We start from the raw sequence: 25,204 nt of genomic DNA, 5'->3' as shown, positions 1-25,204 counted from the left end.
AGGCCTCTCCTGACTGGCGTCGGGTCCCTCCATCCAAGAAACAACCCAAAACAAAAGGAAGCCTGGGCCTCTGCCTAGAAGAACCGTCAGACAGAACAAAACTGTCTTGTCTCACAGTGCAGCCCACCTCCTCTGTTTTCAAGGTCAAAAGAGAAGGCCCTGGCGGGGTCAGCTTTGGGAAGGACGCTCAGGCAGCAGTGGTGAGGAGATCTGTCCCCAGAAAAGCACATCCCCACCCATGCCAGGTCCCCAGCCCCCTGCCTTTCGCAGGCAACTGCATGGCGGAAGGGCTAATACTTCAAGGCTGAAGCTTCCTGGCCAGTGGTGATGGCTTAGTTACCCACCCTCGACCAGCCTGAGCTCTGGAACAGGATCTGGAAAGCCCCCTGCTGGACCCAGCACTACCCTCTTAGTTGCTGGATGTTGGGAAGGTGTGTAGGAAGTCCTGGGGGAGAGGCCAGAGCAGCAGAGGAAGAACCTGGCCTTGGGTAGTATTACATATTTGGACCAGTGGTTCCAGCTGACATTTCAGCCTGGCCATGAGTCTTGTCCTTAAGGTTTTGTGTACAGTGCTTGTAGCAAGCCAGGGCTTGGAGGAGCTTCATAGATTCCAGGAGTCCCTACCATGCACTGGCCCCTCAGAACTGGGTGTCTGCAGGGCTGGCAGGAGGAGGCAGGCAGGACAAGCAGAGCAGCAAGGCCAGGAAGCGAAGCGGGGTCGCAAACCTGCTCTCCCTGCTTTTCCGAGCCTCCGTCCAGGTCATCTGCTGGGTCAAACTCGGGGTCCACTCCCAGATCATCTATCCGGGAAAAGAGGAGGAAGCTGGTGAATGAAGAGGGACTTGGGAGACCAAAAGGCTCGTGGGAGCCTGGGGGGTCTGTGACCAGTTTACTCCACGGGAGAGCTGGGAGGTCAGGGTCAAGAACAGGGCTCAGAAACCCAGAGCAAAGGTTTCTTGCCCTGCCATGGTGCATGCAGTGCTTTCAAATTTGGTAGCTTTCGTTTGCCCATCTGTAAAATGGGCTAACAATAGGGACCTCTGATCTGACAGCAGCATGAGAGCTATTTTGCAGGCTGAGGTGGGAGGTGAGGTACTGATGACAGGAGTATCTGAGTATCATACATGTTTGATGCCAAGGGCTTGCAATGGGAGAACAGATCCTCTCAGCTTCTTCTGATCACCCTTTGAGCTCTGGGTCCCCAGGGGATGTTGGAACTGTGTGGGTGGGCAGCAGATGGAAGTCTGGGATCCCGAGGAGGTGAGGACATCCCAAGGGATAAAAGGGGCACACGTAGGTAGGAAGACATGAATTCTGACCTAATGTGGACAACAGCAAACCGTCCTTTCCAGTGGTTTCTAACCTGGACTCTGGCCTCCCCGGGGCCCTGAAATGTAGTGTTTGAGTCTGCTATGAGCTGCTTATTAACATTTCAAAATATTAATTAGAAAAATTTGGCCTTTAACCTATGAAAAGGCTGTAAGTGAGTTCCTTTGCTTTTAGCTCCGTTTATACTTAATAACGGAGCACCCTTGCTTTCTTGCTAACAAGAGGGACCACTCAACAGAACAATGAACACAAATGATTCCTTAATAGTTTGATAGGAAAAAACCCAATCTCCAAACCATGGGGTCTAATGGAGGTGGGGTCCTTGATGGGGAGAGAGGACTGGAAAGCTCTTATTTAAACTTTCTCTCTCAAGCCTCCTTCCAGCTCTGGGATCCTTAATCACCCCTCTGCCCCCTGTCGCTTTGCCAAGGAAAAAATTCATATTCTGGGGCCTCTGTGACAGCGTGTCCTGGCTTTGAGGGCTCGGTGCGATGTTGGGGTTCTGCTGGGTGGGTTGTAGGTAGGCAGCCCGAGGCCCTGGGACAGGGGGTGGGGAGGGGAGCCGTTGGTCCTGCCCTGATCATTAGGATGAGCGGGTTTTGTTTTTTTCTAGGCAACAGATGCTCCACACTCTTTCCTGTCTGTTAAAAAATGACGGATCCACACAGGCACAGGCACAGACACAGTCAGGTATAACCTGTCCGCTGAATGGACCCCTAAAGTGCAGAGTGGTGAGGGAGGGGCTGGCTGCAGCCTGGTCCTGTCGGCCCAAAACAGCTGAGACCATTCCAGCCTCCCAGGGATGGGGAAAAGGCAGGAACTGAGCTGGCTCAGAGGCCCTCCTGCGTTTCCTGACTTATCTCCAAAGTTGAATTAAATTGCCGATGCAAATGGAGATGGATGGAGGCTCAGGCCGGCAGACCCTGGTCATCAATCACTTGCTTCCTGGTGTTCCCTTAGAAAACATTTATATCGAGCGAAGGGACAGTTCTTGCTGCTTTTATTCAAGAAGCTTGATTTGGTTTGAAAGCACTGAGTAAATAGCTAGAGAAAGGGTTTTTGTATTCTATAGTTCCTGAGAGGGTGTGTTTGTTCTGAAGCCCAGACCCAGTTTCTAGGGAGGTACTAAATTGACTAGGATTACTTTCATGAGAAGCAATTAAAATTGATTTCTCTCCTTTGGAAGCTCCTATTTCACTGCAAAGAGCAAATTAGCTCCCTGTCTAAAACACAGATTATTCACCGGGAATTAAGCTCTGGCCACATCCTTAACTAATACTGAATGTCATGGGGGCGGCTGATGAGAACGTGCTTTGTCCTTGGGAGAGGACCCGAGATGACACTGCCCCGGTGCCACCAAGGAATGTGCTGGGAGCTGTTTGCCCTGCACCAGGGAGGGGTGATGTGGAACCATCCAGATGCCTGCGCCTCTCGTTGACCAAAGTGACCTGGGTTGGTAAGCTGATGTCCCTCCAGGGCTCCAGTATGATCCAAAGTTGGGACCAAAGCTGTCTGGACCCCATCACAGGATCCCAGATGGCTTCAGCACAACAGAAGTGGGGGAACCTTGGTCTTTGGGTGCAGACTCGCCTTGTATCTCGAGGTTCCCAGGTTAGCTAAGCACAATCAGCTTGATTTGTACTTGACACTGGGGCAGAGTCTCCTCCAGCTGATTGTGCTTAGCTGACCTGGGAACCTCGAGATACAAGGCGAGTCTGCACCCAAAGACCAAGGTTCCCCCACTTCTGCTGTGCTGAAGCCAATCAGCTGGAAGAGGCTCTGCCCCCGTGTCAAGTACAAATCAAAACAGCTGTAAAGCCAGAGTAGGGACTTCCCTGGTGGTCCAGTAGTTAAGGATCCACCTTCCAATGCAGGGGACGTGGGTTTGATTCCTGGTCGGGGAACTGAGATCCCACATGCTGCGGAGCAACTAAGACCATGCACTGCAACTACTGAGCCCGCTTGCCACAACAGAGAGAGAAGCTGGCGTGCCGCATCCAAGAGCCCACGCGCTGCAACGAAAGATCCCGCATTCTGCAAGGAAGATACTGCATGCCGCAACTAAGATCTGACGCAGCCAAAAATAAAATAAAATAAGTAAACAAATATTAAAAAAACAGTCAGAGTAAAGGCCCAACCAGGCATCCTGGACCCATGGTTGCCACGGCCCCCAGGCTGCCTTGCTCCTGACTCCCCACCACTAGCCCACTGGAGAAGCACTGAGACTAAGCCCCCCACTCCACCCTGGTTGTGTGAGCTGCCCCTTGAAGAGACGTGACATCCTGGGAGTTGGGGTGGAGAGCAGGTGGACGGGGGAACAGGTGGTGGGGGCCTGGACTGAAAGTGGATGTGGGAACACAGGACAAGATGAAGAAAGGAGATGGGAAGGGCAGAGGTTGCTGTGGCCCCAGGATGACCACCGTTTGGTGCCTGGGAGGGTCGCACCGTTCTCTCCCCGACTCCATCCTTGGAGTGGCGTGACTGTGGTCCACGCACAGGGATGCAGCTGGTAGGGGCACTTCAGTAAGCTCCTCCCACAGTCGCCCATCAGCCTTGGACCACCAGAGTCCCTCTCTCATGTGAGGCCCTTCCCCTCTTTCTTGCTGCTGTTGTACCCCCAGCCCCAATTCAGAACAGGGCAAGAGGAGGACACGACGCCCAACATGCTAGGATGATAATCCCATGAGCAGTTTGCTTTTGCCACAGCTCTCCAGCCCCTCTTCAGAAGTCCAAGGGCCACGTGCCTGAGTCTCTGTCATGGGAAGAGCCTGGCAGCAGGCCCCCAGGACAAGGAGGGCAGGCAGAGCCCACCTATGCCAATGCCCTGGCAGACAGCCCCCGGCACATGGCTGCCCCTCCACGAAGAGAGCCACGGCTTATTCACCTGGGGAGGTGCTGCTGAGTGGAGGGAGACCTGTACCTTTGTCTAGACACCCCCAGGCCCCAGGAGGAAGCCCCCTCCCCCCCACACATGATACATACACTTTGGCTTGTGACGGGGTACTGGGTGCACCTCGGCGGTGATGGTTTTCGGTGACAGCAGCTGTTCCTTTGGGCCCCAGTCTTCTTCCCACTGCTTCTTAAACTTTTCTTCCTCCTCCATGATCCTGAAATAAGACCCCCACGCCCGTGACTAGAGTCAGAACCTTCGCAGATCAGCCTCCTGCCTGTCGGGGAACCCCAACCAGCCTGGGGAGAAGCCACGTGGTTCCAGCTGTGGTGAAGGAAACGAGTCCCTGGCACTCGTATTCTAAATCGGGTGTGAATGCCACCCTGGCAATTAGAAGACTGTGTTCCAGTTACCCTAATATGATGGGTTTTACTAGGATTATGGAATGGCTACAAATAAAGGACGATCCACCAGGGAACAAGAGGGCCATGTAAACTGGGCCTGGAGGTGACCACACTCCTGCGAGCACACTCACACCCCCACACACACTTGTGTGCAGACACATGGGGCCAAGGCACTCACTGCTCCATCTCCTTCCGGTATCTTTCATTTTCCTCTGCTGCCTTCTGGGCAATTTCCTTTTTCCTTCTGAAACACAAAAGCAGGTTAGCATGTTGGGATCTATGTAAGAGAAGTTAACTCTTCCTTGCAGCTAATCTCTGATTTGAGAAAAGTTTTAAATATTTCCTCCAGGCTCCCTTCCAAGGATGCCTGGACCAAATCTGGATGTTGGGGAAGTGGGTTCGAAAAAGTCTGGGTCCTGTGCTCTTGTGTGGTTTTGTCTGGCACTGCTGAGCAGAGATTCTGCACTTCAGGAGACTGAACTGCAGGCCACACTCTATGCAGCCACCCCTAAACACCAAGATGAAGTGACTGACTGAGTGAGGTCCTCCCAGAGAAGGGCCCCAGAACCTAGGGGCAAAGCTGGGGCTGCTAAACAAGGCCAGAGTAACAGGCGGAGGTACCACCCAGAGTGGTTCGCTAGGCAAACTCTGTGATGGGAGAGATGGAAAGATCCTGTCCACCTTCTTTACCCAAATTCTTATTATGCTCGTAGGATGTATCTAGATTGGGATTTTGACAGTAGTTTCTGAGTTATGAATTGCTTGCCCCATTTATTCTCTTAGTCATAATCCCAGCCACTCTGGGGTTGGTGGGAGGTAGTTCTTATCACCATAGATAGGACAGCCAAATTCCCTGGGTGTGAATTCCACAGCTTGGTCATGTCTGACTTTGTACACAAATGGTGTAACCTCTCTGAATCTCAGTCTCCTCATCTGTAAAGTGGGTTAATACCATCTATCTCCCAGGGCTATTATGGGAATTCAGTTAAGGAACATAAACAAGGCCCTTATACAACGCTGGCCACATGGTTGGTACTTGACAAATGTTAGCTACTGCTAGTAGCATCCTGATTTTCCATATTCCTAGGTCTTGGAAATCAGGGGCTTTCCCTGGCAAGAAGGGAGGAGCCCGGTGGTCTGGAGACAGGGGACTTCCACTGAGTGTTTCCACCGAGCGCCACTGAACCCATCTGGTCTGAGGACAGGCCTCGGGGGAGAGGATGAAGTCAGCTCAGGACGCAGTGGGCAGGAAGAAAGGTGGGTGGGATGGTACAGTAGCCCGGGAGGGCAGGGCAGGGGCATCCTGGCTGGCTACACTCACTGCCGCTCCATCTCCTGCTGCTCCTGGAGGATCTTGTTGGATTCCATCGCCAGCCGCTTCTGCATCAGGAGCTCCTGCCGCCACAGCTCACGCTGCCGGACCTCTGCCAGCCGCTCCCGGTCTGTCATGAACAGCTCCCGGCCCTCATGGGGAGAAAAGAGGCGCCTTGCTCAGTCCCCTGGGAACCTAGAAGTCCACTGCCAGAGTTTGGGGGCCAAGGTGTGGGTTGTCTTTTCATCGCCACGGCCCCCCATGTCAGGCACTGTGGCTATGCTCTCTCTGACGCAAGCTTCTGGCTGGGCAGAGATCCTCCCAATCTACTGTCAGAGCTTCAGGGAAGGAGACCCCTTGGCCCTTCCCAGGAGTGTGTGGCAGAGATCAGGGGTCTGAGCAGCTGGGCTGCAGGTCAGGGGTCATGGGGCCCCCACCAGCTCGTTCTGGACTTACAGCTCCAGCTACGATGGAGATGGTCAGGCTGCGGCTACTCTTCAGCACGTTCACGGCCTGTGGGGACAGGCGGACAGTCAGCTGAGACCTGACAGATCAGAGCAGTCGAGGCCTCTGGAGAGCACAGAAGGTTTTGGACACTGTGGCAAGGGGGAGGCGGGGGAGAAGAGGACGGCAGAGAGGATCACAGTGGGAAGGTGAAAAACCCACATCTCACCTCCTTGTGGTCCAGGTTAGAGAAGTCAATGCCATTGACTTCGACAATCTGGTCCCCTGTCTGGTGGAGAAATGGAGAGGAATCATCATGTTTGCACTACCTGCACACTCAGTCTGTTAGAAGGGCTCCCCCTCGAGGCCAGCATCAGATGTTGGGTCTAAGTGGCTGCACCTCAACTCTTCCCAATGAGCACAGTTCCAGTGGGGTCCTCCCAGGGACCCTCCACCCCATATATCTTTTATCAGCTGTCAAATATTACACCATTAGAGGTTCATTCCTTTGGCTGAATTTATGACACTTGCTTTAAAAACTCAGTTTGTAGACATAGGAGCCTTTAAGCTTCTCATACAGTAGATTCTGTGTGGAGTCATAATAATAATTAATACAATAGCTAACATTAATCGATCCCTCACTATGTACCAGATACAGTTCTAAGCATATGTATTAATTCATTTAATCTACTCAATGACCCTGGAAGGAAGGCTAGTACCTCCATTTTACAGGATAGGAAACTGAAGCACAGAAAGAGGAAATAACTTGTCCAAAGTAGAGGTTGAGTTCTGGCTCTGGCATCAGACCACCTAGGTTTGAATGCCAGCCCTGCCATACTAGGTACATAATCTTGGAAAGATCACATACTCTCTCTCTCTTTCTTTTTTTAAAGGACAGAATAACTTAAAAATTTTCTTTTCCTTTATTTTTTATTTTTATTTATTTTTTTGAATTTTAAAGTTAGTTATCTATTTTATACATATTAGTGTATATACGTCAATCCCAATCTCCCAATTCATCCCGGCCCTCCCCCCCGCCCCCACTTTCCCCCCTTGGTATCTATATGTTTGTTCTCTACATCTGTGTCTCTATTTCTGCCTTGCAAACCAGTTCATCTGTATCATTTTTCTAGATTCCACATATATACATTAATATACAATATTTGTCTCTCTTTCTCATATACTTTCTCTGAGTCTCAGTTTCCTCATCTGTAAAATGAGGCGAATGAAAGTATCTAATTTTCAGAGTTCTCATACATTTTAAAGGGCTTAGAACAATGTCCGATCCAGTAAACACTTGATGAATGTCAATTCTGATTATTATTACTACATTCCCAAGCTCAGGAACAAAGGCTCCCAGAACCGGAGAAAGGCTGTAGAAAGGCTCAAATGTCACCCCCTCTGTGAAGCCTCCCCTTTGGGGGTTAGTAGGACATCAGCAGTGAGTGCTGAGAGAGGGCTGTGTGGGAAAACACGTGCTCCATCCCTGTGTGATCACAGTCTGACCCCGCACCCCCCAGGGGCCCCACTGGGGCAGGCCCAGGGTCACTCACCTCCAGCCCCACCTCGGCAGACAAGGAGCCAGGCTTCACGTGGCTGATGAAGATGCCAGGTTTCTGGGTAGGGCCGCTGGAAATGCTGTAGAGAGATGGGAGATGTAGGCGAGCCTCTGCTCTTCAGTGCTTGCTCATTCTCAACGTCCTGCCCCTCTGCCTGGGTGTCCAGGTCACCCGTGAGCTCAGAACCCAAGCCCTCCGCCATCTATCTCTTCAGCCTCTGCCTATCTGTCCAGCCTCATTTCCCTGTGGCAATAACCACAGAAAGCTACTTCTAATTCTCCCTACCCAACCTCTCATCCAACATATTGCATATGCTGTTTATTCTCTTTTTCTAGCATTTTCCTATGCATTCCTGAAGACTCAAATGCTATCTCCTCTACAGGGTTTAAGCTAACTCCTTATTCTATCCCAAGACTAAGCTGGCTGCTCCCTTCCCAGTGCTCCTAAAACACCTACAGCAAGGAAGGCACTTGGGATGTTTGTTAATCTCCCCTGCTGATCTGTGGTAGACATCACTAACCAATCACAACACTTTTTTTTTAAAATACACCTTTATTGGAGTATAACGGCTTTACACCGTTGTGCTAGTTTCTGCTGCACAACAAAGTAAATCAGCTATATGTATACATATATCTCCATATCTCCTCCCTCTTGAGCCTTCCTCCCACCCTCCCTATCCCACCCCTCTAGGTTGTCACAAAGCATCGAGCTGATCTCCCTGTGTTATGCAGCAGCTTCCCACTAGCTATGTTACATTTGGTAGTGTATATATGTCCATGCTACTCTCTCACTACATCCCAGCCTCCCCGTCCCCCTTGAATCATAATACTCTTTTCTACCTAAGTCTAGATACAACCTTAAAGTTGTTTTCAAAATACTACCCCAGGGCAGCCACCACTAATAGATTAGAGATAACACAGGGTAGAAAACCCATTTGCCATGCCTGACCCAGAATGTAGCTCCACAAGAGTCCCTTGGTACTGTAACTGTTTATGCAGTTGGCTTCTATACTAAGCTATAATTTCTTAGAAAGGAGGGACTTTTTTTTTTTAATCACTTATACTTGGCAGAGAAGTGTTGAATAAATGTGATGGATTGGAAATAAGAAGGATAGCAGGGAATTCCCTGGCGATCCAGTGGTTAGGACTCTGCACTTTCACTGCTGAGGGCCCAGATTCAATATTTGGTCGGGGAACTGGGATCCTGCAAGCCATGGAGTGCAGCCAAAAAAATAAAATACGAATAGCAAATAATAATAGCTAATATTTACGAACTGCTTCCTACCTGCCAGGCACTAAGCTTGGTACTTCATTCTGTCATCTCACTCCTCCCCACAACAACCTTGTGGTGTGGGGACTATTACCACTGATTTATAGAGAAAGAAACTGAGGGTTGGAGTGGTTAAGTAACTAGTTCAAGGTTCTAGAGCTTGTCGGTGGCAGAGCAGAGCCTGGAACCTAGATCTCTAACTGCAGCACCTGTGTGCTTAACAAAAACGCCCTATGAGACCCAAGGCCTGTTTGCAACTCCCTGGCTGCCTCCTATGGAAGCCACAAGCTAATAAGTGACGAGCGAACTGTGACAGAGATGACCAGCTGGACAGGCTCCTTTTGCATGACTCAAGGGCCCACCAAAGGAACATGGTTCTGCCTTTGGGCCTCAGTTTCCTCCTCTGTAAAACGGGCCTGTTAGAGCTGTCCCTCCGGATCTACAGGGCTGTTGTTAAGCTCAGAGGGGAAGTCAAGCTCCACGAAGTGTCATCATTAGTGGACAAAAGTCTCCTCAGAAGCAGCAGTGAAAAGGGGAGCGGTGTGAGGGGCCTATTGGGGTCTGCTGGCCATGAGTGAGCCCCAGGGCGTGCCTGACACCCACCTGCAGCCAAGGCCCCGGGAGCCCACCAGGCTGATGAAAACCTTCTTCTCCTTGTTTTCCTGACTGCCGGGGGAGCCCAGGCTGCTCCGCCCACCCTGGGGGAGGGAGAGGATAAGGTCACCGGGTGTCCACATGGTGCAAGTGGCCTCTTGTGCTCATAAGGACTTCAGGGCAAGCACGGCTGTCCCCATGTGAGCCGGACTGCCATTCTGTCCCCGTGGGGGTATGTCTGTACCAGCTGGGCCCAGCTGAGGGCCCACCACCCACAGGGGCATTCTGGATGAGCTGGGGGCCTGTGGGAAGCCCCTGAGGGCAATCCCTAGAGCAAGCCTTTCTTCAGGACCCACTACCCCTCCTTGAAGACCACCCCATCCCGACCCCATCACTGATGGTCCTGACTCTTACCCCAGATTCTGACACAAACTGATCCACATACTGCCATTTGAGGGGCTCGTCAGGAGAGCTGATGGGGGGGGAAGTAGAAGGGGGGTCATTAGGGAGAGATGTTTGAGGCACCAGGCCCCAATCCACATCTGCCCCATCTGAAGCCTCCACCGTCACTGGCCCAGGGGCAGAGCTGGCCAGACTCCAGGCTGATCCCAGGACCCTGAGTGCACAGGGAAGTGTCTGCCTGAAGAGGAGGGTCCTCCTTACCTCTTCACAGGGATCAGGCCAATGTCTGCGGGAGAAAGGCAGGGGGGTTAGGATGGCTCCTCTGCCTTCCCTTCCTCCTCTAGCGGCTAGGTGCCACCAGCTGCCCCATCCTCCCCCACTGTCAGCACCCCCCTGCCCTGGCCTCACTCACGTCTCACTTTGATGGACACAGTCTTCTTGGTGCGGATGAGGTTGATGACCTCCTCGTGGGTGCAGGAGGAGATGGAATACCCATTGATCCGGACGATCTCGTCCCCTACCTTGGCCACAGACAGAAAGAATGCAAACCAGGTTGAGCAAGCATCGGGCAGCTGGGCAGGCTCCCAGCCAGACGCTCCTGGCCTGCTTTCCAGGGAAGGGGATGTGGTCATGCCCTCCCTCAGAATAAACCTCAATATGTGCCCTAGTGCCTTGTCACAAGCAACCCACTCTCCATCAGCCAGAGGACCCACAGGGCAGGCGATACTTCCCAGCAGTCTTTCTGCCCATTTTACAGATGCGGGAACCAAGACAGGGGCAAGGGGCACAGAGAGTGGGTAGCAGAGCTGGGAGTAGAAGTCAGGACTCTGGACCCTCACTTCGTGTCCCTTCCACTACTGGGGCACCATCAGGTTCCGAATCCACGTGGAGGGCAACCCTTCACCCAGATTCAAGCAGCTCTTCCCTGGCTTTTGTACCCCTCCCCACCCCCAATGAGCAGGCTCTCCAGTCCCTGTTCATCAATGCAACATCACAACTGAGTCGGGGTAGGGACTTCCATGACTCCTGGCTCAAGCTCACATCACTGACACACACACGATCTCTTTTTTTCCATTCTATGGAAACCTGATGAACATTTTAACTCTGCCACGGCCCTGACCTCTGAATTCCTATTCTGGGAGTAAGCAATGAACAATGAATGAGCACAAGGCTTTAGCATCAGATGTCTTGGCTTCGAACCCCTGCTTTTATTCTTATTAGCTGTGTGACCTCAGGCAAGTCTCTTGAACTGAACCTCATGGGGAAATACTGGGGAAATACTGTGGGAAAATGGGGAAATACTCTGGCTGCTGTGAGAATTAAGCGAGCGTGTACATATAAAGCCAGTCAGTGCCTAGCACACTGTAAGTCACTGATAAATGATTGCTGTTATCATTAGCTGGGCGTGAGCCCTAAACACTCTGCTCAGATCCCTCTTCTCGGGGTTCGGCCTCATTAGATTGGGAGAGGTGCAGGCTCAGGGGCCTGCAGGGCCAACCCTGGATACAGATCCCTGGTGAGATCCATCAGTGCCCCGCTGGACACTGCCGTGGGCTCCTCCAAGCGCCTTGGCCCTGGGGATCAGTCCTGAAGCTCCTCATTTAACAACTGCAGAGCTGGAAGGATCCTCAGACATCAGTTGACACTGAGGCCCAGGAGGTGATGTTTTGTCCACGGTCACAGTCATCAGCTGCAGAACAGGGACTGGATTGTGGGTGGCCCTCTCCAGCCTGAGGCCAGCACAGGTCAGCTGGTGGCTTAACTCACACCGCACGTGGTGACCCTTTGGAGGCTTGTTGGTACACGTGGGGGATGCAGCTTGACTCTCTGCAGGGGCTGGGGGCTAGGCGGGCACACAGCCTCTGAGGGGTCCTCTAGGCCAACTCCTACCCTCTACAAAAGTGGTCCCCAACCCCCGGGCTGTGGACCGGTACCGGTCGGCGTCCTGTTAGGAAGCGGGCTGCCCAGCAGGAGGTGAGCGGCGGGCGAGGGAGCGAAGCTTCATCTGCCGCTCCCCATCACTCACATCACCGCCTGACCCACCCCCTCCCCATCCCGTGGAAAACTTGTCTTCCATGAAACCGGCCCCTGGTGCCAAAAAGATTGGGGACCGCTGCTCTACAACACCCTCCCAGAGTCACCTTCTCCCTATTGTCACCCGAGCACTTCCCTTCCACACCTAGACACAGACCCCGGTCTTCTCAGGGGCCTGACAAGAGTGGGTGGCAAGGGGCTCAACAAGGTGCCACGGGTGGGGGCGTGGCTCGCTAAAGAACCCTCTAGGTTTCTGGGGACGTCTCACGGAAGAAGAGCCAGACTGCCTCCCTGCACCCACTGTTCACAACAGCCCTGCGTTTCTGTTAATCAGATGAGGAACCTGAGGCTCCAAGAGGTGAGGTGAGTTGCTCAAGGTCATCCAGCTAGTAAACTGCGTTGCTGGGATCTGAAGTCAGGTCTCCCTGACAGAACAAGTGTTGTCTCTTGGGTGTCTGGAAGCAGAAAAGAAGGGCGTCTGGCCAAGCTTGGCTGCAGGTCCCTGTGTCTTGTCCTCTTTGGATCCTCACCACCTGACAGAGCCCTCAATCCCACAGGAAAGGCAGGGATTACTCTGTCCATTTTATAGCTGGGACAACCAAGGCACACAGACTCATTCTCCAGCCCTGAACTATACAGACAGTTGTGCAGGGCAGAGGATGTGGGTTCAGACAGAATACACTTGGTCAAAAATCTAAAATAACTCCAGTAAGGGGACAAGAGCAGAGATGGCGTCCCAGGGCCGGGTCCAAGCCCCCCACTTGGGGCCCAGCCTCACGAGGTCAAATCAGCAGGGCCTTCAGTCCAGCCAGGCCGTATCTGAACGTGCCCCTCCTCCACCCTCAGGCATGAGATCTCCCCAGAAACACGAACCCCAGACAGGTGAATGGATGCAGACGTTCTCCCCAAGCTCCTCTGAGTGAAGCTCCCTGTCTTGTTCCTAAAGGGAACCTGCCCGAGACCCCAGTGGAATAAGTCCCACACAATCCCTGGCTCAGCTTGCAGGATTGGCTTTCCTTTCCCTCTCACTCCCGCGTGGAGCCCTGCAAAAGGCCCTTTGTGCAAGGGCCACAGTGAAATGACGATCTGAGGGACAGCGGCACAAAGGAGAGGTGAGCCCGTCAACCCGAGACAGGGTCGATAATTCGTAAGCCTGAGAAACAGGCAGGAAGGTAAAAAGTTTCATTAAAATGCCCTGATGCCCCAATCACGGAAGCACTGTTGAGAAACGCTTGTCCTAGGAGGAGAGCTCACCCTGGGAAAAAAAGAGGGCTCAGTTGACGCCAAGAGAGGAGCTCATTATGTTTTTTCTCTGGCTGCGTTTCTGGGCTGGAAAATGTGCGGCCCAGGAGAGGAATAATGAAGGGGCTGAAATTTCAGACGCCACCAGTGAGCCGTGAGACAGGGATTTAGAACAAAGCGATGTCTGTCAGCTCCCGGTTTCCACCTCCCACTCCACGGTGTCCTGTACCATTAGCCTTTGGGCCCCCTGAAGGCCCTGGCTTGGCAGCCCGGATCGGGATGCTGATAACAAACAGGCTGGAAGCCCTGGGAGGCGGTGGGAGGGCCCCTTTTATCTGGACATTCAAAAACACAGCTCTGGGCTCTGCAGGAGTGAGACCTGGAGGTCTGCCCATCTCTGCTCAGACACCGAGGTGTGGGGGCCCCTGGGGTGCTGAAGAGAGATCCCCGGGCTTGGCAGTCGGGAGACTCCGGTTCAAATCCTTGCTCTGCCACGTACTGGCTGTGTGACTCTGGTCAAGTCCCTGATCTTCCACCAACTCTGTAAAATGGGGAGGCTACAGCCGAGGTACATAATGAGAGCCGGTTGTGAGTGTGTTACCTGGCACGTTGTAGATGTTTATTAAATCTCCCTCTCTGGTGGCTTAACAAACACACAGCATTAACCGGTATATATAAGATGGATAGACAACAAGGTCCTACTGTATAGCACAGGGAACTATATTCAATGTTCATGTTTTTTAAAGCTCTTTATTGGAATATAATTGCTTTACACTGTTGTGCCAATTTTTGCTGTATGACAAAGTTAATCAGCTGTATTTATACATATATCTCCATATCTCCTCCCTGCCGCAACTCCTTCCCACCCTCCCTATTCCAGCCCTCTAAGTCATCACCCATCATCGAGGTGATCTCCCTGTGTTATGCAGCAGCTTCCCACTAGCTATCTGTTTTACATTTGGTAGTGTATGTATGTCAATACTACTCTCTCACTTCATCCTGGCTTCAATGTTCATTGATAAATCATAATGGAAAAGAATATGAAAAAAGAATGTATATATTTGTATAACTGAGTCACTTTGCTGTATAGCAGTACTTAACACAACAGTGTAAATCAACTCTACTTCAATTAAAAAATACATTTAGAAAAAAGATAATACATTCATATGATTCAAAAGCCAAATAATCTAAAAAGCCTTAAAAGATTCACTCTCACTTTATTCCTATCCACTCCAGTTTCCCCTCCAACAAGTAACTGATTTTCATTGTTGTGTGTGTGTGTGTGTGTGTGTGTGTGTCTTTTACACAAATACACACAGAAATCATATATATTCTGGGAGCATAAAATACATGCTGTTTTGTACAAACAAATATACAGCATTTATGTGCCAGGTACATAAATGTACTAATACAAGTACTTTGTAATATGAATTCATTTATTCCATCATAACAACCTGATGAGGTAGGTAGTATTATCATCATTCCATTTTACAGATGAGGAAACTGAGGCGGGGGCTAAGTAATTTCACCAAAGTCATACAGCTAATGAATAGCAAAGCCAGGACATTCCAGCTCCAAAGTCTATGCTCTGAAGCATATGAAAATCCTGGAAATCTATGCCAGGATTTCCTTTTCCCTTCCAGGGAGAAGGCTATGTGTCCAGAACTTCAGGTGTCAGGACATAAGTATGTGCTTCCTTCAGACAAAAGGGAGATGGGGTGTGGTGCAGCAGAGGTGGCAGCAGCTGGCAGCCAAGTTCTCAGCTCCACTTAAGAAAACAGGCAAGTGTCTGAAGCCAGATTTCTATGGGCCTGAGGACAATCTGTCAGGATACATCACCCTTTTCCTCTCCCAAAGGCTCAGAAGGGCAAGGTGACCCCATTACATCACACAGCCTAGTGAGTGAATGACGGGAAGGCAGGAAGCCTGAGGGCCTGGTCCCCCACGTTCCCTGAGCTCTGCTCACTCACCTGGAGCCCGACGCTGTCTGCCTGGCCGCCTTTGATGAGGTGGGAGATGAAGAGCCCGCAGCCGAACTCAAGGCCACCACGCACACTGAGGCCGAGGCCTTCAGGATGCAGCCGGTCCAGACGCACCTCTTTCAGCTTCCTGCCATGGGAGGAGGGGCCAGTGATGGCCCAGCTCTGGCCTTACAGCCAGTGCTGCCCCATCCACAGCTCAGGGTCGTGAGCGACCCTGTCCATCCCAGGGTGACCTCTCCCACCCCCGCCTCCTGCTTGCAGCTCCCTCCGCACCTGGAGCGCCGGGGAGTCAGCTGGTCGTAGTCCACTTGGTGTTTCAGTGGGATCAGAGGCCTGATGGCATCAAACAGGGGCAGGCGGCTGGGCTCGTTGATGACCAGCTTCAGGTCTCCCACAAGCACGGCCACGTCCATGGTCCTGCAGAGACATGGGGACCCTGAAGCCTCAGCCATAGCCGTGACCCCAAGACCCAAGGATTCCCAGGGGAAGCAGTCCTGGGCTGGGTCCCCACTCATTGGGCCCAAGCCTTGGAATTGAGGAGAACTCTCCTGAAAAGCCCAGAGCCCCTAACTCTGGGCGAGGTGCATCAGAAGAGTTTGTTCTATGTAAGTATCGCAAGGAAACTGTTGAAACAGGGGTTGTTAACCCACCCTGCGGATGAAATCAAGCCAGGATTCAAAGTCGGCTCTGCCTAGTTCTGAAGCCCAGGATCCTTCCAGACAGGAAACCTCTGTGAGACGGTGGTGAGTCCTCTCATCCCCTTGTTTCCCGCTTCTGAGCTGCAGCCGAACTCTGTAAATCCTACCCTCACACTATCTCACATAAGCCTCTGCCTCACACTGTCCAGAGGACACAGTCCATCCTCCTTGGCAGGCTCCAGGCCTCCACGACCTGTCTCCGTGGAACTGCCCAGGCTGGGGTCTGTTATGGTCTCTGTGTGCCCCGGTTCTACTCCGCACATCACTCATCACCTCCCAGTTACACCCTGTGCTTTCACCTCTCCGCACCATTGCTAATGTTGATCTCTCATCCTGGAATGTCCTTCCCTGATATTTCCACCTGCAAAATCCTTCTTACCCTTCAAAAAGCTGGCTCCAGCCTTCTCGGTCCTCCCCCCACAGTTGGAAGTAAGAACTCCTTTCTTCACATCCCTGCTCTTACCTCTACTTAGCAGTTCCTTTACTGGAACTTGTATTAGAGGTCCTCATGTTTGTAGTGTCTGTCCATCTTCCCCCACTAAGCCATGAGTTAGTCGAGGAAAGGAAGTAGATGTTCATTTCCAGATTATTCATGGTGCCCAGCCCATGGCAGGAGCTTATAAATGTTGCTGAATGAATCAAAAAGCAGGTAAGTGATAACAGACATCTGACGCTGGCGCTGGGGCCAGCTGGCATTTCCTGTCCTACCCCAGCAATTACACTCTGTTGAACCTACTTGACAGCCTCACCCATCAGATTGTGAGCAACTTGAGGGTAGCAACCAATCTGTCTTGCTCATATGTGTACCTCCAGCCACTAGCACAGAGCCACACACAGTGTATTTGTGTAAATATTTGTTGAGACAAGTGAATGGTGTGTCTGTGTGATTCCCAGGAACACCGAGCATCAGCCTCCCCGAGTCCCTAGGACGGAAGAGGGAGGTCCTCCTGTCTCAGAACAATCCACCTCAGGGCTCCCTGAAGACAGAGGTACTCAGGATGGTCCACAGGAGCTGGACCCAGTACACTTACTGGTGGTACATCCGCAACACATCATAGAGATAGTCCTTTTCTGCATCATTTTCAATCAGAAAATCCACCTGGAAAACCCAAAGGCAGAATTACAGTTCCAGGCCCAGTACCCCCACAGCAGATCCCAGGGATGGGGAGGCCCCTGCCGGGGGAACCTCCTCTGCATCTCCTCAGGGTTTTGAGAAGAGGAGGGAAGCTAGAGGCCAGGCTGGCCCTCTGTCCCCAACACATCAGACTGTGCAGACCACCCTGATGTAGCCACAGGAGTACCTCTATGCATCCGGATGTGGTGAGGCTGAGCCTCGTCCCCAGACGGGGACGAGGACATAGGGATGCACATGGATATCGTACATGTGAACCCTCATGTGACAGCCATGCACCCCCATGGCAGCCGTGCTGCCGATCACCTCCATGGCTATGTCGCCTGTGTCCAGGGTGGCAACACCAGTGTCAGCTCCCCGTTCTGGAAGAAGCCCACTGTCTTACCTGATGGTGGCTGTAGTGCCGGATAACTGCTTTCAGAAAGGATTTAGGCCACTCGTTCAGATAGCACATCCCACCCGCTGGGAGCACCCTACCGCTGAATTCTTCCGTATCCAGTCCTGGCCTAAGCTGGGTCAGCCCTGACTTCTGGTCACTCCTTCCCCTTCCCAGGTCCCTGTAGGCCTCCCTCACCACCCCAGGGGGGAGCATCAGGTTACATTACTTCAACTTTGCTGACGTCAATGGCTGGGAGTCCAAGGTCAGGGTCAAGAGCTGTTTCATTAGCACCTCAATCCCAGGGGAGCTGGTGGGCCAGGAGCCCTGGATTCTGCTCCCTAGGACAGCTCAGTGTGAATCTCTGTGCACTATATCCTTAACTCTCTCTTCTGCCCAGGACTGAGTAAGAGGGCAGGGTGGAGGCTTGAGGGGTCCTTGGGTCCCTCTCTCCTCCAGCCTCCAGGTCCAACAGTATGGCCCAGGACCTCAGCCCATAGAGGGAGAAGCTGCAAACTCCCACCTTACTGGTCCTCAGAGGAGGGCTGGAGCATCTTTGCCTTTTTCTACGGGTAGCTTAAGGATTCTGGAAGGTTGGGGGAAGTCTGTCTGTCCCAACAAAGAGAGGACATACTGGGCCCAACTCCTGGGATTTCTGGCCTGAGCAGGAGGGGTACAGAATGCAGATTTCTTGTTTCCAGTTAGCTGTAGACCCTTCCTTCTAGAATCAGGCTGAGCATTTCTTTAAAGATGAGAATAACCTAGGAGGCTTGCCCTGCACTGACTCACAGTTGGGCTTCAGCAGCTTCAGAAGTTTATCCCACCTGCTCCAAGAAGGGCATTCCTGCTTTCTCCTACTTCACTGTCCCTCTCCTCCAGGCCAGGGGCTCCCAGCCAGCTGGAAGATGCGGGACAGAAGCATATGCTACAGTGGGTAGTACTGAATCTTAGGTGGTAGCCTGGGCTTTTGCACACACCACAGAAGCGGGCACCTCCAAAAGCCCATCTCTATGAGGACTCAGCCTGGACTCTCTCTCCCCACTCTCCTTGGGCCTGCATGAGAGGCATGGGGAAGCGCCAAGACAGGCGTGGGCTGCCCACATGTGGCTGTGGTGGAGGAGTCTGAGCAGAGAAACATTCTGGATTTCCCTAGGATCAGGGGCCAGAAATATTTAAATAAATTGGATCATATCACTTGTGGGCTTAAGAGCTGCTCATTGTACTTAAAACAAAATTCAAATCCAAATTCCTTACCTTAACTTCCAGAGCCCAATTTCAGCTCCTGTCACTCTTCCTGGCTACACGAACCTCCTTTCAGTGCTTCCCAGAGGCCACACTCGCTCAAGCCTCAGGGCCATCGTATGTGTTGTTCCCTCTGCCTGCACGGCTTTCCCCCTTCCCTGCATGGCTGGCCTCCTCCCCAAGGAGGTCTTCCTGCTCACCTACCTAAATAGAATCCACTCCCACACCCCAGAGATGCTTCAATTCTTTCACTGTAACAGTCACAATGTGTAATTAAAGGCTTGCTCTTTTATGAATTTGTCTGTTTCCTTCATCAGACAGAAAACCCCCTGAGGGAAAGAGGAGGTCTGTTTGTTCTAAATTTCTGGTGCCTAAGGCATAGTAAGTGGTGAGTAAATAAGTATCAAATGGATTTGTCCATCCCCCTGCCTCCTGGTACATCCACAGTCAGATGGGAGGAAGGGAATCATGGGAACAGAGGGGAAGGGAAATAATATTTGCATTATGGGATGGCACCAGGAGCTTTTCCTGGGCTATATTCCATTTGTTTATCTCACCAACCCCACAAGACTGATGCTTTCACACCATTTTGCAGATGAGGAAACTGAAGATAAGAGAGGTTAAGCCATCTCACTCAAGTTCCACCAGCTAATAAGAGACAGAGCTAAGCTTTGAACCTTGGTCTATCTGATTCCAAAGCCTATGCTCTTCCTGTTGCACCACTGCATGGGTGAGTCAGGCCTTCCAGGGAAAAAAACTCCAGGGCCTCTTTAGGCCAAAATTTCAAACCCTTTGCTCTCAAAAATATCTCCCTTATCTCTAATCCCCATCTCTCTCCTCTGTACTATTAAGAAAACCCTTTGGGTTTGGTCCATAACAAGCAAGAAAACACAACATCTTTTGGATGACTCTGGGAAACCGCAGATGTTCTGCTCTCCAAGGAAGCATCAAAATCCCATCTGTTCTGATTGCAGTAAGGAGAGCCCAACCAAAAGGCTTCTCGCTCATTCCAGCCATGGGTAATGACATAAGACAAAGTGGAGGAGAGGGAAATCTCTTACTGACTGAGGCCTTAAGACTGAAGCTCTCTCTCACCCCTCCTTGCAGAAATGCTTCCTGCTGCATCATAAAGGTGAGAAATGAGGCAGTGTCCCCAGTGGACAGTGTTTATGCACTGGGTGGAAAGTGGGAATGGAAGACAAAGGCAATTTCCAATGTTAGAGTCTAGGGATCCGCTTTTCTGCCTCCCAGGCCAAGCACAGGTCACCTGGAGGTGCTCTTTGTGGAAAGAACCCCTTCCTGGGGGTCCCAGGCCTTGTGGGTGGCCCTCCAATGCTGGCCACTGCATCCAGAGGCGCCACCCAGAATCACACCCTACGAGTCTCCTTCTGAGGCAGCCCACAAAGTTCAGTTTTTTAGCCTGACGTCCATCCACTCTCACCAGTTAGGTCTTCAGGTCTGCCCTCACCTGCTCCTCCAGGGTCACCACCGTCATTTCCCAAGTGGGATTCAGGCTGCAGCCGAAAAGACCCTTCCCCCAACACACTGCAACCTTCCCATCCTCATTCAGAATGTCCCATCTATCTCCAGAAGTCCAACTCATCCGTTTAAAAAAGTATCCGTATACCATACTATCTGGGAAAACATATCTGGTTTATGTAGAATGCTCTTTACGTACAAATGTAAGTGATAAATCAAAATGGTGGTAGTCTCGTGACCTTCCCCCACCCGGGAATGTCTCCAAAGAAACTCAGGGATAACAGCACTGCTTTGTTCTCTGACCACACCCGAGTGAAAACACAGTCACACCTCCGTCTTTGGGCTTTAAAAGGCTCTGAGAAAGACAGCTGAGAAGGATGGAACTTTCTCTGGAAGCTTGAACACGCAGTAACCTCACCACTGTAATTCAAATTTCGCTTTTTAAATGTTTAAAAAACTTATATGGTATCCCCTCCTCCTGGAATCTGGGTTCAAGCAAACTCCCCAGGAGGTTCTCCCCGGTACCAGTCCAAGGATCAGCTTCAGAGAGCCCTGCCCTAGGGCCCTTTGTACCAATCTCCCGAAACCTTGCCCTCAGGTACCTGTAACACACCTGGCACACAGTAGGTCTTCAACAGCACCATGCCATGCACAAAGGTACACAGTGCTCAGTGGTGTCTGCTGAATGATGAATGAACTCCAGTCGCCTTAATCTAGAGCCTTCCTTCCATCCTCTCCGCCCAGTCCTGAGTCACCTTCCCATCGCTCCTCAGTACACAGCCTCCTGGATCTGTCTCCTCTCAGCTGAGTTCCAGCACATTGCAAAAGAGTAGTTCCCAGACCCACGCAAGATGGACGGCCCTCCCACCTCCCACCTGATCCCTGCCTTCATTTAAGGGGAGTCCAAGCCCCCTCTTCTAGATTCTTTCCTGACCATGCCTAGCCCAGAGCCTCCTCACTGGCCTCCCAGCCCAAGGCCCTCCGTGCCCGGCTCCCTCATTAGAGCCAGATTCTGCTTACAGACTGGCCACCATGTCTGAAGAACTTTACTTGTATTATCTTTAACTTCCAACAACCCTCTGAGGTAGATGGATAGTATTATGCCCATTTGACAGATGAGGAAATTGAGGCTTAAAGAAGTGGCAGAGATGAGACTCCAGCCTATACCTGCTGGCTGCAAAACCCTCATTTTGTCAAACTACCACATGGTATCAACTTACCAGATAGAACTTTCTTGTTTGCCTTTGTCCAATACACATTTATTGAGCACCTACTGTGTGCAAGACACCATGTCTTCTTTCTCCAACTAGATTTAGAAAGTTTTTCCTTTTCTTGGATCCTTTTTGATGATGGGCACAGAAACCCTAAGGGGCCCACCACCTACAAATAACTGTGTGGATCTCTTTATCACATCAATCTCCCATCCCCACCCACCTTGTGTCTGGTCCCCTTCGTCTAGCACTGACATTCTTTGGCCGATGCTCAGCTGGCTCAGTGTTATTGGCCTGTGGAGGGGTGGGGGGGGGGGGTAGTGCAGGCACAATCCCCCCTCACAAGGCTCAGGCCCTTTGTCTGGGGCACTGGAGGCAAACTCTGGGTTTGGCCTTGAGCCCTCTCCAGCCTCATCTCCCTGCTTTCCTCCATAGGGACTGGCCTTTCAGAATAGCCGCACAGCGGAAGCACACACCCTTTGGCTGATGCAAATTCAACTTCATGTGTACACCCAGCCAAAGTCGGAGAAAGAGGGCAAGAACCAGATTAAATAATGCATGTTGTTCCGCTGGGTGACATCTGCCCTCCTCGGGCTGTGGTGAGGACTAAATGAGTGAATGTATGTAAAGTACTTAGGACAGTGTCCAGGGTTCCAAATTTTCAAAGGCTCTACAGTGTGTGCTGGGTCTCTTCCTTTTTGCCTCCAGACCCACAACCCAGCCTCCTCCACCCAGTTTTGTGTCCCTGGAAGCAACTCCTGGGCTCCCTGCCCTCTGCTTCCTGCTGCATTCAGTCAGGGGTATAGTGAGAGGGCGTGGGGAGAAAAGGAGTGGGGCTGTGGTTCCCCAGTTCCCTCCATGCTGGACCACCTGAGCCTGCAGCGTCTGGCTGGGCATCTCTCTGCAGCCATGCTCTCCCTTGTTCTGGAACCCCCTTCCCTTGCCCCTTCAGGAGCCCCTGGGCTCCAGCCGCTGCTCCTCCCAGGCTGTGTGACCACGCCTTGTCAGTTTAGCCACGCCTGCCCTTCCCTGTATGCAGTCCCTTCATAAAACTCTTCAGTTTCCCATTTGGACGAGCCACCTGCTTCCTGCTGCGACCCTGGCTGGTGTGAAACCTTAGCTATTAGTACTGGTGGTGCCAGCAGTATTTCTTCTCTGTGACCTCCTCTTCCACCTTTAAGTTTCCTCAAATCCAGCTCTCCTTAGTCAAGCCTTTTCTCAGGCTCCCCCACAAAGCCTGTCCTGTCATTCTCTGTGCACAGGATGGCACTTTGTCCCCACCTCTGCCACGGGACTCACCAAGCTGTGTTGAACTTTGTTTCTTCACCTGCCTGTGTCTCACTAATCTATATCTGGTTCCGACACAGGCCTAGGGGAAGATGGGGAGTGAGGCCACAAGCCTCTTCCCCATCTGGGTTTGCACTTCTCTGTGCTTCAGTTTCTTCAACTGCAAAATGGGGATAAAAGTATCTCATAGGATTTCATCCTTCTATGAGAGATTAAAAGTTGTTTTTTTATTATTCACTGACAATAGTTGTTAAATACTTAGAACAGTGCCTGGAAAGTAGCAAGTTCTAAGTGGTTTTGGTTATTAAATTAACTAAGAATAAATGAATACAAATTCCATGTTCTCAGCAGCTGGCAGAGAGTGGACCCTCCGTAAATGTTGCTGAGATGAATGGATTTAGCTCCACTTCTGCCAAAGCCTTCACAGTGTGCATTCCAGACAGTACTGGATTTATTTGACTCATGGTTTATCGTCCTTCACCCCTGCAAGAGACTGGTGTCATGCTAAATCGTTGGCAGCATTTGACCCAGTGCTGGGCACAGCCGATCGTGCCCTCCTTCTGCTGCTTCCCCTGCCTTCCTTGCTGTTCCTTCTCCTCTTCCTCTCCTCTACAGGCTGGGGTGCCCTGCCCCAGGTCTTGGGTCTTCTCTCCATCTGCACTGTCTCCCTAAGTGACCTCATCAGTCTCTGGGGTTTAAATACCATTTACAACCCAAAGAGTCACTGAGGCTTATCCCTAGCACAGACCTCTCCCTTGATTTTCACCCTCCTACAGCTACTGGCCTTCTCTGTCACCTCTGTAGTTGGAGATCTAAAAGGCATCTCAAACATAAAACATTCAAAATGGAACTCTTGGTTTCCACCACCTCGTCCCCGCCAACCTGCTCCTCCTCCCAACACACAGTCTCACCCTTGAGAGCTTTTTCTCCACACCCACAGCCAATCCCATCAGCGAAGCCTGTCAGGTCTACCTGGAACATGTATCCTGGGTCTAGCCACTCCACCTGATCCACCCCCCTTCTCTCCTCCCTGTGTTCTGGGCTACTGCAGGAGCCTCCTAAGCGAGGGTCCCCCTTCTACCCTTGGCCCGCTGGGTCTGTTCTCTACCAGCAGTCAGAGCAATCCTTTTAAAATGTAAATCAGTAGTGTCACTCCCCTGCTGGCTTCTCTCATTTAGAACAAAACCCCAAATCCTGAGTATGGCCTTTCAGGACTCCACCACTCCTCTGATCCTTTCCCCACCGCCCTTCATTCCATAATTCTTCTTGGAAATACCATCCTACTTGCTGCTCCTAAAGAAGGTGAGCAAACGCTTGCCTCAGGGCCTTTGCACTTGCTGTTCCCTCTTCCTGGAATGCTCTTCTACATATATCCCCATAGCTCCGTCCCTCATTTCTTTTATGTCTTTGCTCAAATAGCACTTCTTCAGAGAGGTTTTCCTGACTATCCTATAAAAAGTACTATCTCGTCACTCTTCATCCCCTCACCCCAGTTGATTTTTTTCATAGCATTCATTACTACTTGGTATTATATGATACTTTCATTGGTTTACTTCTTAACTGTCTGTCTTCCCCACTAGAATGTGCTAAAAGGGCAGACTTTGTTTTGTTATTCAACGGTTAAACTACTGCCCAGCATATATTAGTAGCTTAATCAATATTTATTGCATGCATACATGCATGAATGAATGATTAGCAAATCCCTAGAATGCAGGACTCTTTCTGACTTTCTTGTGTATCCCCACAACCTCTGCTGCCAGATGCCTAGCTTTGGGTGGGGTCCACTACAGATGCCATAAGTGCGTGATTGCTGAATAGTCAGTAAATACTTTTTGAGCAAATGAGTAACCAAGTTCCTGCAACATGCAGGTGCAGTGAGCATAGGGGCAGCCTTCTTTTGAAAAGCTGGTTCTCTGGGGAAGAAGCCCTAGTCTCTGATGCCCCCTCCCCTCCCCTCGATATCCTGACTTAAGGCTGTGACCGGGAAGGGCATGCAAGTACTGCTGGTGGCCTTGAGGAAACTGCACAAGCCGAACAGTCCCAGCTCAATGGCCTGGAGACTGTTGACTCATCCAACAGGATGCTCGGCAGGCATCAGCTGAGAACAGTGTGCTCATTTACCAAACGGGTACTACATGACCAGAGCAGCCAGTATTTGAATTCCTATTTACTCCTAACTGTCCTGTGAGGTAATTACTATGACCCTCATCGCACAGCTAAGGAAACTAAAGCTTGGTGAGATTAAGTGGCTTGCCCAAGGTCTTACTGGCAGTGAGTGACAGGACTGAGATTTAACCCCAGTTCTACCTAACTCCAGA

General features: G+C 51.3%; 1 protein-coding gene across 2 annotated transcripts in view; it reads right to left on the bottom strand.

Moving 5' to 3' along the window:
• The window catches only part of USH1C (USH1 protein network component harmonin), a 49,983-nt gene that overhangs the window by 22,507 nt on the left and 2,272 nt on the right, over positions 1–25,204 (bottom strand). The window contains exons 2-15 of one of the 2 annotated variants that reach the window (XM_057749718.1): positions 17,191–17,258; positions 15,735–15,878; positions 15,450–15,588; positions 10,616–10,724; positions 10,465–10,489; positions 10,216–10,273; positions 9,811–9,905; positions 7,933–8,017; positions 6,609–6,668; positions 6,392–6,448; positions 5,945–6,087; positions 4,802–4,867; positions 4,312–4,436; positions 727–800 (exon numbers count right to left, since the gene is read on the bottom strand). In XM_057749718.1, coding sequence (XP_057605701.1) covers positions 727–800; positions 4,312–4,436; positions 4,802–4,867; positions 5,945–6,087; positions 6,392–6,448; positions 6,609–6,668; positions 7,933–8,017; positions 9,811–9,905; positions 10,216–10,273; positions 10,465–10,489; positions 10,616–10,724; positions 15,450–15,588; positions 15,735–15,878; positions 17,191–17,258 — 1,248 coding nt within the window. The remainder of the gene's footprint in view (positions 1–726; positions 801–4,311; positions 4,437–4,801; positions 4,868–5,944; positions 6,088–6,391; positions 6,449–6,608; positions 6,669–7,932; positions 8,018–9,810; positions 9,906–10,215; positions 10,274–10,464; positions 10,490–10,615; positions 10,725–15,449; positions 15,589–15,734; positions 15,879–17,190; positions 17,259–25,204) is intronic. The other variant, XM_057749719.1, reaches the window with a different exon arrangement.

This window comes from Hippopotamus amphibius, chromosome 9 (assembly GCF_030028045.1).
Source record: "Hippopotamus amphibius kiboko isolate mHipAmp2 chromosome 9, mHipAmp2.hap2, whole genome shotgun sequence".
NCBI classification, from domain to species: Eukaryota; Metazoa; Chordata; class Mammalia; order Artiodactyla; family Hippopotamidae; genus Hippopotamus; species Hippopotamus amphibius.
This window is presented reverse-complemented; position numbering and strand designations above follow the sequence as displayed.